The 11,436-nt window shown below is 43.6% G+C and overlaps 1 protein-coding gene across 2 annotated transcripts; it reads right to left on the bottom strand.

The window, feature by feature from the left end:
* Nucleotides 1–867: 867 nt before the first annotated feature.
* On the bottom strand, nt 868–9,153 carry bmp4 (bone morphogenetic protein 4). 2 transcript variants are annotated; one of them, XM_076978602.1, is made up of 4 exons: nt 8,882–9,153; nt 4,649–4,771; nt 3,680–4,035; nt 872–2,351 (listed from the first exon to the last, which is right to left on the bottom strand). In XM_076978602.1, exons 3-4 carry the CDS (start codon nt 4,026–4,028, stop codon nt 1,492–1,494), a joined length of 1,209 nt encoding a protein of 402 aa, XP_076834717.1. In that variant the 5' UTR covers nt 4,029–4,035; nt 4,649–4,771; nt 8,882–9,153; the 3' UTR covers nt 872–1,491. The 2 variants fall into 2 exon arrangements, with proteins under 2 accessions (XP_076834716.1, XP_076834717.1); XM_076978601.1 differs by lacking the exon at nt 8,882–9,153 and having other exon boundaries at nt 868–2,351; nt 3,680–4,033.
* Nucleotides 9,154–11,436: the final 2,283 nt, after the last annotated feature.

Raw genomic sequence — 11,436 nt, 5'->3', positions numbered from 1 at the left:
GGGTGTGTTATCTTTTCTGAGGAAGAAATCGCGGAAAAGATATATATATACACACACACACACACACACGTATATGTGAAATATATATATATATATATATATATATATATATATATATATATATATATATATATATATATATATATATATATATATATACACACGTATATTTGAAATATATATATATATATATATATATATATATATATATATATATATATATATAAATATAATATGTGAAATTTCACACACATTATATATATATATATATATATATGAGAGAGAGAGAGAGAGAGAGAGAAATATTAAGCATTTGAAATGTTAAAAGCCGTGTATTCGTGATGTACCCTAAACATTTAAGTACATTTCCATAGGAGCAACCTATATATGGCTCTTATTCGCTGTGACGCCCGTGCCACGCAGCGTTAATTACAGTTTTAAAGGCCTGCCGCCGGCGTTATCACAGAATATTGCCTAGGCGTCGAATTGTAAATAAGTCATGTAGAAGTCTATTGTCTGATGGGGCACAGGTTGGAGACAGGCGTCTCTTTTCAGTCGGCAGGAGCTGTCGGAGACAAAAGCCGGAGACAGGCGGGCTAACCTTTGATTCCTAACAGGGAGAGGTGCCGGTGTCTCGGTACACGTCTGCGACGATCACAATGTAGCGCCATGTCGACAAATTGGTAAAGAGTCAGCCCTAATCAACTTCTCTAATTGCATCTTCTTGAGTGAAAACTACAGACTCTTAAGGACGATAGCGCTGTAAACATGTTGACGCTTGTGTTGACTCAGGGTCTTCAGATTTTAGATGCAGTCCTCTGCGCGTTTCAAACGAACTCCTCACCGTTTTAATGAACCGTTTGCTATAGACCAAAGTGTTTGTGCCTTGTAACGTTTCACAATTTATTTTAAAAAATTGAACAAATGATGGGGACATCTAAAATCACATGTCTAAAAGTTGATGCAAAAACGTGAATTAAAATCAAAGTACATTTATAATTTTGTCAACTGATTTATCACACAAATCAGTTCATCATTTCACACAGTGCTCTAAATTTCTTACACAAATGATGCATATTGCATTTGTTCATCTGCTCAAATAGGAAGTTGGCTGGGAGGTTATGCATTTCCCATTTTTTGTAAATGTATATAGTATGAAAGAAATAAATATTACCAGTATATATACTTTTTGGTGTTTTTTTTCTATTTTCTCAATTTAAACCCTTATACAATCTAATATACATCATGAAAAGTTGTACAGCTTCTTATTAATGTTTAAAATAAGGTCTCACTTTTATTTTTAATATGTAGATATAAATATATATATTTTGTCAAAATATATGATCATATGGTCAAGGAAACAAAAAAAGAGACATACAAACATCTCAACATAAACATTATAAATAAGCGTCCAAGTGAAGATATTCGGGTGTACACTGGGGCCATTAGACACTGCGTTCATTGTATTAGCGTTTCTCAGCTCTTGACTGGCTAGCGACAGCCACAACCCTCCACCACCATCTCTTGGTAGTTCTTCAGGACCACCCGGTCCGTCTCGTCCAGGTAAAGCATGGAGATGGCACTGAGCTCGGTGGGCACACAGCAGGCCTTTGGGATATTGCTGTTCAATGAGTTGACCAGTGTTTGTACAATAGCATGATTGGTGGAGTTCAGGTGGTCTGCCAGTGGGAAAGGACACTCCCCGTGACAGTAGTAGGCCTGGTAGCCGGGCGGCGCCACGATCCAGTCGTTCCAGCCCACGTCGCTGAAGTCCACGTAGAGTGCGTGTCGCCGGCAGTTGCGGTTACGTTTGCGTCCCCGTTGCTTGGGGCTACGTTTGGTCCTACGCGTGAGTGGGTGGCCTTTGCCGTCGTGTCCAAAAGTGACCAGCAGGGGGCGCAGCTGGTTCCAGTCTTCGTCGGCCGCCTCGCGCAGGGAGCGGCTGACGCGCACGTGCTTTCCCTGGTGTCGCCGCGTCTGGCCCAGGTGCAGCACCTCCACGGCGAGCCCGTGGTTGGGCTGGAGCTCGCCGGTCCAGCGCAGCACGGCCGGGCTCACGTCGAAGCTCTCCCAGCCCGTGGTGTTGTGACGCACCAACCGCGTATCCAGGAGCCGCGTGATCAGCTGTCCGGGCCGCGGGGGTTTTAGCACCTCGTACACGTTTATGCGGTGGAGACCTTCGTCTCCGTCCCCCTGCGATGCCGCATCTGGCTGATGGACGCTACGCCTGTACAGGCGGAGTTCCGCCGTGGAGAGCAGCTCCTCCTCGGGGATGCTGCTGAGGTTGAAGATGAAGCGCAGGGGAGCCCCAGGACTGTAGGGCCCGTCCAATGGCAACTGCTCCATGTGTTCTGGGGAGAGCGAGGAATGGAGCACGTGAGGTTAGAACGCCAAACCTAGACAGCCCGCCTCACATCTGAAAGGTTGTACAACGTCAATCCCATGATTCCACAACCTCTGCTACTGTCGTTTCTAAACCTCCGCCAGCCAAGAGGCCGTTGAAGGACTAGAGTAAATGACACGCAACTGATGAAGTATGTACGTGTTCATCTTCGACAGTCTAAAGCATTCATCTAATCAGCATATAGACCTGATCGCACCATCTCATGGTGATGTTCTCTGGAGCTTTGCTGAGATGACAGGGGCTGATTACAGTGCCACAGCTACAGCAAAGACAGAGTGGTCAGTCTGCAGATTTCAGGCATGATCACCATTCCTGGAAAACAAATGTTGTGCTTGCCATGTTCCTGCTCAATTTGACCTTGTTTTTTCACACCCAGGATCTAATCTTACCCAGGTGGTTCTCATTACTGAAACAGTCTGTGTTTTTGATTAGATCTGTAGTTTGCTAACCAGGGACATTTATCATTTTCATCATGAATAACCATTAGCCATTTGCTCAGTCTTTGGTGGCAACACAACTCAGGTTAAGTCCTGCTGCTGTTTTTATTTCTCACATACTAATAACTGGAATTTATGAAATTCTCCTTCATATAATAGTTTCGAATGCAATATTAAAATTAAATTCTATTTCCAATATCACACCAATTGGTCTATTTTGAATTTAAAATGCATAACTAAATAAAAGCATAATATTGTAGAATTACAACAACTATTTCTCTGGTGCATTAAATATTTTTGTACATTTAGGGTCGCTCTCATGTGCTTTCTGCGTTTCTTTTCTCTTCGTTTCTCTTTATGCTCCGCATATGCCAGACAGGTCACATTAAGTCTGACTCCTCCCTTCCCAATGGCAGACATCTTCTCTAGCCTCTCTTCTTCCTTTCCTCGCCACTGATACGGCTCTGTGCCACTTCTCTGTACTCTCAGTTAAGAACAACAAAATAAATAACAGACAAAATAACAGGAATGCTCAAATTTTCCGTCCTGGTGCCCCTTTATCATGTTGCACTGGGAGTCTGTTTTACCAAGACTCCTGGGCACTCTGTCTTCCTGAGTGCCCACATGGTTGGCAGCAGGACTTTATTTAGAAGTCTGCAGAGTAGCATTAAAGATAATTGCATGTTGAGGAAGGTCCCTCAAAAAGATCGACATAGCTGAAGACAGAAGCACAGTGCACAGCGTTTAGGACTGCTTCCACTGCGTCGTGCACTTTCAGAATGATATAAAGAAACTTGTGCTTCTAAGAGGGACCTAGCGCGTGCTGGAGAGGTCTTACCTTCATGGTGGAAAGCTCTCACAGTGTTGGCTCTGCTGGTGGATCTCTCGGGGTACTCGAAGTTGACATCATGGCCTCCGGCCTCCTCTTCCTCCCCGGACTGCAGCCGGTAGAGATCCAGCAGATACTGGGGCACCACGACTGAGTGGCTGGGCCTGGGCCGTCTGGGCAGCCCAAACATGTGCAGCAGCGTGGCCTCAAAGTCCCGCAGCAGTTCATGACTCTGACCCGGGTGATGACCCAATACTTTCTTCTTTCCCTCCTCGGGTATTAAACTAGCATGGCTGCTCTCTCCCAGTACGACTTGGCATAATAAAATTACCATCAGCATTCGATTACCAGGAATCATGATGTCTCTGGTGGAAAGTTGATGACAGGACAGAGCAATGTGGGGACAGGAGTGGAAGAGCAGAAAAGGAGAAAAACAGAGAGAGGGAGAAGAGAGAGAGAACGAGAGAAGATTTTTTTTTGGTTTTAGAGATGTTAACTACCAACAAAACCACACCAACCACTGCAGTCTCAAAGCCACATTATGGTTCCAAGCAAAAACATTTTTGATGGGTAATAATTGCTCTGTCTGTCTTGTTTAAAGGCAAATGATCAGATATCTCCTATCCTTTTTATCTACAACAACATCCTCAAAAACACCCAGTTAAACAGTAGGTGAAAGATTACACAGAATGATTAGACAAATAAGAGCAGACCAATCCCATGACAAGTCCACACTTTAACTCAGTAAGAAGCAGGGTCCCTCTGTCCCTCTGTGCTTTACCCAGCCGAGGTTAAACCAAAAGGCATGTGCCACACATTTCACAAACTTTTAGAGCCGAGACTTAGAAAGGGTCTCTTTCTTCACCACTGCTTTGTAAGGCTTTTAATTTGCTCCTAGAAATCATATGTCTTAAGAACAGTCTAAAAATGCAGTGACCCTGACACATGGCATAAACTGGATGGGCGTGGTCCACTTACCGACAGAAAACAAAGCATGGGAAAATAGTCCATGTTTGTTGGGAGGAGATGCTGGGCGGGTTCGTTGATGAAATGTTACGTGGTGCTGTGAGCTTCCTGCAGAACTTTGGAGAGAGCCTGGTCCTAAGAAACAGACATGCTTTCAAATTCTACTCAGATTCAGAACAATATGTTTAACTGAAAACAAATGAAGCCAGTTCATTTATCAAGAATATATAATCTAACAGAGCATTACACAAACAGTCTCATGACCATGCAACAAAGGCTGTTAATCCAGCACACTGGAGCTATCTTGTGCATTAGATTATTGATATCAAATTGCATAGAACAGTCCTGATATTAAAGTGAGTGCAGATATTGTGAAAATGGGAGTTGTGCTTGTTAGTAAAGGGATTCAGGAACTGCATCTTGTAATGACTCCCAAAAGCAGTCAAGGAAGTTTAGGTGAGAGGTGAAGCCTTCTTCATCGCCTTCCTGTCAGTACAACATCTGCCACTGACATCCATTTCTCTCATCCACCATTTCCCCACAAAACCATACATTAACACAAAAAGTGCTTAAAAAGCAAACCAAGGGAGTGTGGCAGGGGGAAATGTCTAATATGTTTCGTAGTTTTCATAGACATTTTCACTGGCAGGAAATGATTGAACACTACATTTTGCATGAATTCATCTATGTTCAAAATACAGTGAGGAAATGCTCTGATAAAAGTAGGAGTGCTGGTGACACTAGACCTCAGCAATCAATAGCTGTAGTGAGTCGATAGCTGTAGTGAGTCGATGAATAGTGACTTGATGGCTGTAGTGAGTCGATGATTCTACTGAGTCGATGGCTGTAGTGAGTCGATGATTCTACTGAGTCGATGGCTGTAGTGAGTCGATGATTCTACTGAGTCGATGGCTGTAGTGAGTTGATGGCTGTAGTGAGTTGATGATTCTACTGAGTCGATGGCTGTAGTGAGTCGATGGCTGTAGTGAGTCGATCATTCTACTGAGTCGATGGCTGTACTGAGTCGATGGCTGTACTGAGTCGATGGTTGTAGTGAGTCGATAGCTGTAGTGAGTCGATGACTAGTGACTTGATGGCTGTAGTGAGTCGATGGCTGTAGTGAGTCGATGGCTGTACTGGGTCGGTGGTTGTAGTGAGTTGATGGCTGTAGTGAGTTGATGGCTGTAGTGAGTCGATGACTAGTGAGTTGATAGCTGTAGTGAGTCGATGACTAGTGAGTTGATGGCTGTAGTGAGTCGATGGCTGTACTGGGTCAGTGGTTGTAGTGAGTTGATGGCTGTAGTGAGTTGATGGCTGTACTGAGTCGATGGCCGTGCTCGATGTGCAAGAGCAACAACGCATGACACATTCTGTCAACTTTTGGATTTGGTTCCACTGGAGCAAGCCCAACTATTACAACAGAAATGATGCATATTAACAGGAACGCTGTGTGAGTGTCTGTGTGTGTGTGAGCATCTCTGTGTATGTGTATGTGTATGTGTGTGTGTATGTGTGTGTGTGTGTGTGTGTGTGTGTGTGTGTGTGTGTGTGTGTGTGTGTGTGTGTGTGTGTGTGTGTGTGTGTGTTTGCATGTCATGAGTGCATGATTGTTGCTCCATTTGGTCATTCTTCATGCAATCAAGGAGTGATTCTGGCACCAGACCATTGGTGGTGGCCATGGTCTGACCTTGTACGCTGAGTGATTATAGCATGCGGTTTGGATAGGGGCTTGCATGATCACAGAGCTCTACTCTCCAGTGATAAGTTCAATCGAGCTGTGATGACACTGTATCTCAGGAGGACTGCACTTTCATGTCTAGTGTATGTATGTGTGTGAGGTAGAGGAGATCAGAACTAAATAATGTAACATGAGTGGGTCCAGTTCCCTTAGAATTACATTCACACAGCTCAAATGTAAGCAACAAATGTGCTTTATGAAGTAACATGTGATGTTGCATTTTGATCAAGACAACTATAAAGATTCATGTCATTAAAACGCTATAAGCCTCAGTTCCAGCAAACACAGTCAAAGCACACGTGTGCGATGTAAGTTCAGACCACCAACTCTTATTTAAAAAAACAAACGTGCACTTTCCAAAATATTTACAGTATCTTGTTTTATGTGCTGGAGGATAAGGACGAGCTAGACGAGCTCTTTTGCAATGAGTGCGTCTTATGGTGCAACTCGGTCTGAGCTGGTGGCTGCTAGCTTGCTCTGGTTTGGCCGAGTGTAGTGGGCCTCACTGCGTTTGACGTCGCTCTCTCTAACCCCAGTTAATGAGAGCAGACCATGCACGTGGCCTTTAGATGTGTTTCCTGAGGAATTTGACAGGGAATGAAGGCAAGGAGGAGAGCAGGTTACCACAGGAACAGACAATACTAAAGAGTCCAATTTTAGGATTTTATCTCTGTCACGCTTCAGTCAGATCGCACTAGAACGCCCCTCAGAACTCGCTGCCCCCCAAATCCGAGAAGGGTGCATTGTGTTGTTCTTCACTTTTGAGGTTTAGTGTGCAGATGTATGGGTTATATAATGTGTAACAGGCCCGTGAGTTCTGGAGGTCAGTTGGAAATTTACATTCCAAAATCCATGTAGCATTGACATAAGGGAACTGTGAGCAGCAAATTAAAGAGACGGGTTCTCTCAGCGTTATGTTGATCAGAACCATTTGTAGCACGTCTTTTTGTTCTACTCACACTGCTTCTTGAAACCGGATAACCCTTTGTTTTTTTTCAATACTCTGTAACACACTGTAAAATTTGTAGGGCAAATATTTTTTGTCATATAAAGCTGCATAAACAGCATATTTGCAGGTGTTTCTTTTAAATCCTATAATTCATTACAGGGGTTTTCCTGTAATGTGATTCTGTGTGTAACAGGCAATCAAAACAGAAAACCAATCTAATGAGTTGATTAACTGTTTTTGTATTTGTGTAGATAAATAAAACTCTAATTATGTTTAATTCATTCGCCCCCTATTGTTAAACCACACTATTGCACATATTTTATTTTATAAAAAGCAAAAATAGTCTTCGCAATACAAAGCGAATAAGGTTTGGCAATGTCAGCTTCCGTGGCGCTGATTTATCCCCGAGACACGCTCCCCGCCGCTTGCTCTGATATGTGTAACCACTTGTGATCCGATTTTAAAATCTGCTTATACCCCGTTTTAGTTTTTCGCCGTCCGTGTGCGGCTCAGAGCCATGGGCCCGTCTATACTTAGCATTGGGGCCAGCCTACCAAAATTCAGTGCAGGGAAGTCTGAAACCCGACCAACAAATTGGAGAATTAAGAATCTTTGTTATGGCCCAGTAAAGCATGTAGGGCCTACCCAGAAAAATAACCTACGGTAACAAGAAAATTGATTTTGCGCACAAATCTTCAGGGAATTCTTTGTAGACAGAATAATAGAAAAGATAATCATAATAAATAAGTAGGTGATTGGGTAATTCCCGAGGGCTTTCTATGTGTCCTCCAGTTAATCTACTTAAATATTCTTTAACAATTTAGCCTATTTCTGCGCTGAACAAGAAAAACACGTTTACCGAATAATTAACACCCGTTTGTCAACGGGTTGTTTTTATTATACAAAAAAACGAGACAAGTGCATCGCAATATTCCTGAAATGTTCTAGGCTAATAAAAGCATAAACTTCTCTGCGTTGTAAGTCTACAACGCACGAATAAGAACTTTTTCGCAATAGATTCACTCACGATAGCAGACCACCAAGGAAATTGACTGTGACACCAACACTAGGTGATGATAACAGAATTAATTCTGGTGTGTATAAAGGCCGTCCAAGCGCGCATCTTCTGTGTCCGTCCAGACCCAAGCGCACATCAGGTAAGCGGGCAGGTGTTTGTGCTCTGCATTTGGAAACTGTCCAAGTTTGCAAAATGACCCCGGCCCACGTCTTAATCTCAGCAATAAACGTAGGATAAATGCAATGGACTTTAACAGCCTCCGCTTTAGTAAGTGCAGCGATGGTCTAAAGAGAAACGCGAGTAAACGCCGCTTAACTACTAACCACGTTAAGCACAATAGCTCTACCTCTATTGCATTCAGTACTGCCGTATTTAAAAAATGTTAAATAGCATTTGAATACACGTCATCTAGGAAAGCCAGACCTAGAAATGTAAACAGCTCTGACGGGAATAAACGTCCTATTCTGAAAAAAGGACATAGGTAGGTAATAAATGTCAGCCCATTAATCCCCATAATGTGTGACAATGAAGGCTTCTTACCATCGGTGGAGGTACAAACTGTATCCTCGAGATGAAGTAAATAGGACAAAGGTGTTCTCCAAAGAGTTCACCTCACGCAACACAAGTCCAGAACCAGTACTCGAAGCCTTTGGATCATTTAGTTCCGAAACGTCCCTTCTACAAGAACAGCGTTGGGTCCACTGCCCGCCACGGAACCGAGGAGAAAAAAAAAAGAAAGGCGACACTTGTAGACCCGTAAGACCTCGGCTCCTATCTCCAAGAGTCCACAAGGACGGATCGCATCTCGAGCAAGAAACTCACCGACTGATCACGTATCTAATGTTCCTTGCAGTTTTGTGTCCGCCCAATTTAGAGCCTCTGCCTCCTGCCCAACCCACAGTGCTCTGTGTCCAACACCTCAGACAAACCGCCTCCCCTCCTGCTCCCCAGAGGACAGAGACAGAAAATCGGACCGTTTTATTTTTACAACTGTTACATGCCCTTTTTTCTTTGAGAGAACGGACTGTGGAACACGTCATATTTTTGTAATATATGGCTAGTGCACCAGCTCCCCTTGACTGCCACATGTGTCCTATTAAAATGCCTTCAGCGTTTCCATCGTACAGGTTGAAGACGCACGCGCGCGCGCGCACTAGGAGAGAGAGAGAGATGACTTGTGGTCGGCTGGTTATAATGCTACATAACTGATATGGCTATCACAGTGGTTACAAACCTTACATGTTACATGCACACATGTAATTATGATCATTTGTTTACACCAGTAATGTGACACTTCTGATCCCACGATAAATGCAGATCCTTCATTTACAATTTAAAACAGCTATGACTCTTTACACATAAAGATTTTGTTCTCTTTTGTTTATGTAAATCTGTTGTCCTGAAAAGACAATCGTCACAAATGAAAGCCTAAGAATATACAAAAGAACAAAAACAAACAAAAACATTCAGATTAAAATGTGAGGACTTATTCTCTGGACTTCTCCAGTTTGCAGTCCAGGGTCACTTAATCAGCTTTACACCCTCCCCACACACACACCCACATGCACATTTTATGGGGTCCTTGATGACACTGCCTCATGTATTAATTTCAGCGTCCACTGACAAACAGCCCTGTGAGACTGAGAATTGCACAGACACCTGGCGTGTGAAGCAGTTCACCTACAAACATGAACCCACAGAAGACCTCGTATATGTTTCCCCAGCGGCTCGCGACCCCGACGGTGCCATGAAAGCGCTCCATCAAGTCGTGGCTCTGAGCGGGAGTCGTCTGTGTTGAGGAGCAGTTAACCAACACAGTGGTGCTCACATTGTCCCGTGGCCTTCCCAATAAAAGAGCACATCAGCGAATGCTTCTTATCACCAGGATCACTGCAACTCTCCTTTAGCCTCCTGCTCACTTCTCTGTGAATGAGCCCTCTCACACAACTACTCATTAGCATACCTCTTCCAAGTCTCCTTACGCTTCGGTAAGAGAGGGTCACGAGGTAACACTTACCTTTACCTCATCACTAACCCCCCTGTAAATGCACAATAAAGAAAAAGCGCTCGCACACTCGGCCGCAGGGGGAGGGGTCTGCTCGGGGGCGGAGCATCAGGCCACCATTAGAGGACCTTCACGGCGCTTGTTATGCAAATGTGACGACGTAACTGCTCACTCAGCACTACGTACAGGCAGTTGTTAGGCAATGATCTGGCCATAAAGCGCACTCACTCGCCGGTCATGACAAATCTTTTCATTTATTAGGGTTCGCCGTGTTTATTGTATTGACATCTGGAACATGGTGTCTTGTGAAAAGGGGACAGGTCGCAGCAGACGCCAAACTTCTGGCTGGTCCACCAGAGCATGCTCTCCGACTCTTTGGACCTGTTCACACTGCAGCTGTGCGCTCACACGCTCCCAGTAAAGGGGCCGTTGAACTCATGACACTGTCTACACGTTTGCCCTGGCTGTGGGCCTAGATGCAGACCAGAGGATGATGCTACCAGCGGCCTCATTACACAGAGGGTGCTTATCTTTAGCGGGTTGCTGGTATCAGAAACATCTGCGCTTACTCATCTCTGGTGTACAGAATTGACATATAATTAAATTAGTACTAAATGGGTTTTTTTCAGCACTCACATTTTTAGTTGTTTTTTTAAGAGTTTTCCAACCACATGGTTAGTCATCTCTTCCTGGTAAAGATGGACAAAGTCAAACCATGCGACTGCCTCCAACTAAGATGGGTAGTCTGTTTTTGAAACTCACTTGGGACATCTTGCAGGTGAGTATTCTAAATGTGTAATGTTTGGGGATGAAATACAATACATGAATATAATATAATATATAAATGAGTTTTGTGTGTACTTTCATGAATATTTTTAAAACGCAACAGTGGGCCACAGTGTTCACCACTTCTGTACACACCCGGTACTAGATATTTGACCACTTTTTCTGCTTCTTACCATTATTCATTTATTTGAAAACTGCTGCAATAATAATAATAATAATAATAAACAATAATTTGCCTTATTTTAAAAGGGGAACAAAGCATCATGTCATGGTGTCATCTACAAATGTATCCATCCAGGCTTCT

This window comes from Brachyhypopomus gauderio, chromosome 17, assembly GCF_052324685.1.
Source record: "Brachyhypopomus gauderio isolate BG-103 chromosome 17, BGAUD_0.2, whole genome shotgun sequence".
Taxonomy (NCBI): Eukaryota; Metazoa; Chordata; class Actinopteri; order Gymnotiformes; family Hypopomidae; genus Brachyhypopomus; species Brachyhypopomus gauderio.
The sequence above is the reverse complement of the archived record's forward strand: the minus strand, read 5'-3'. Positions and strand labels throughout refer to the sequence as shown.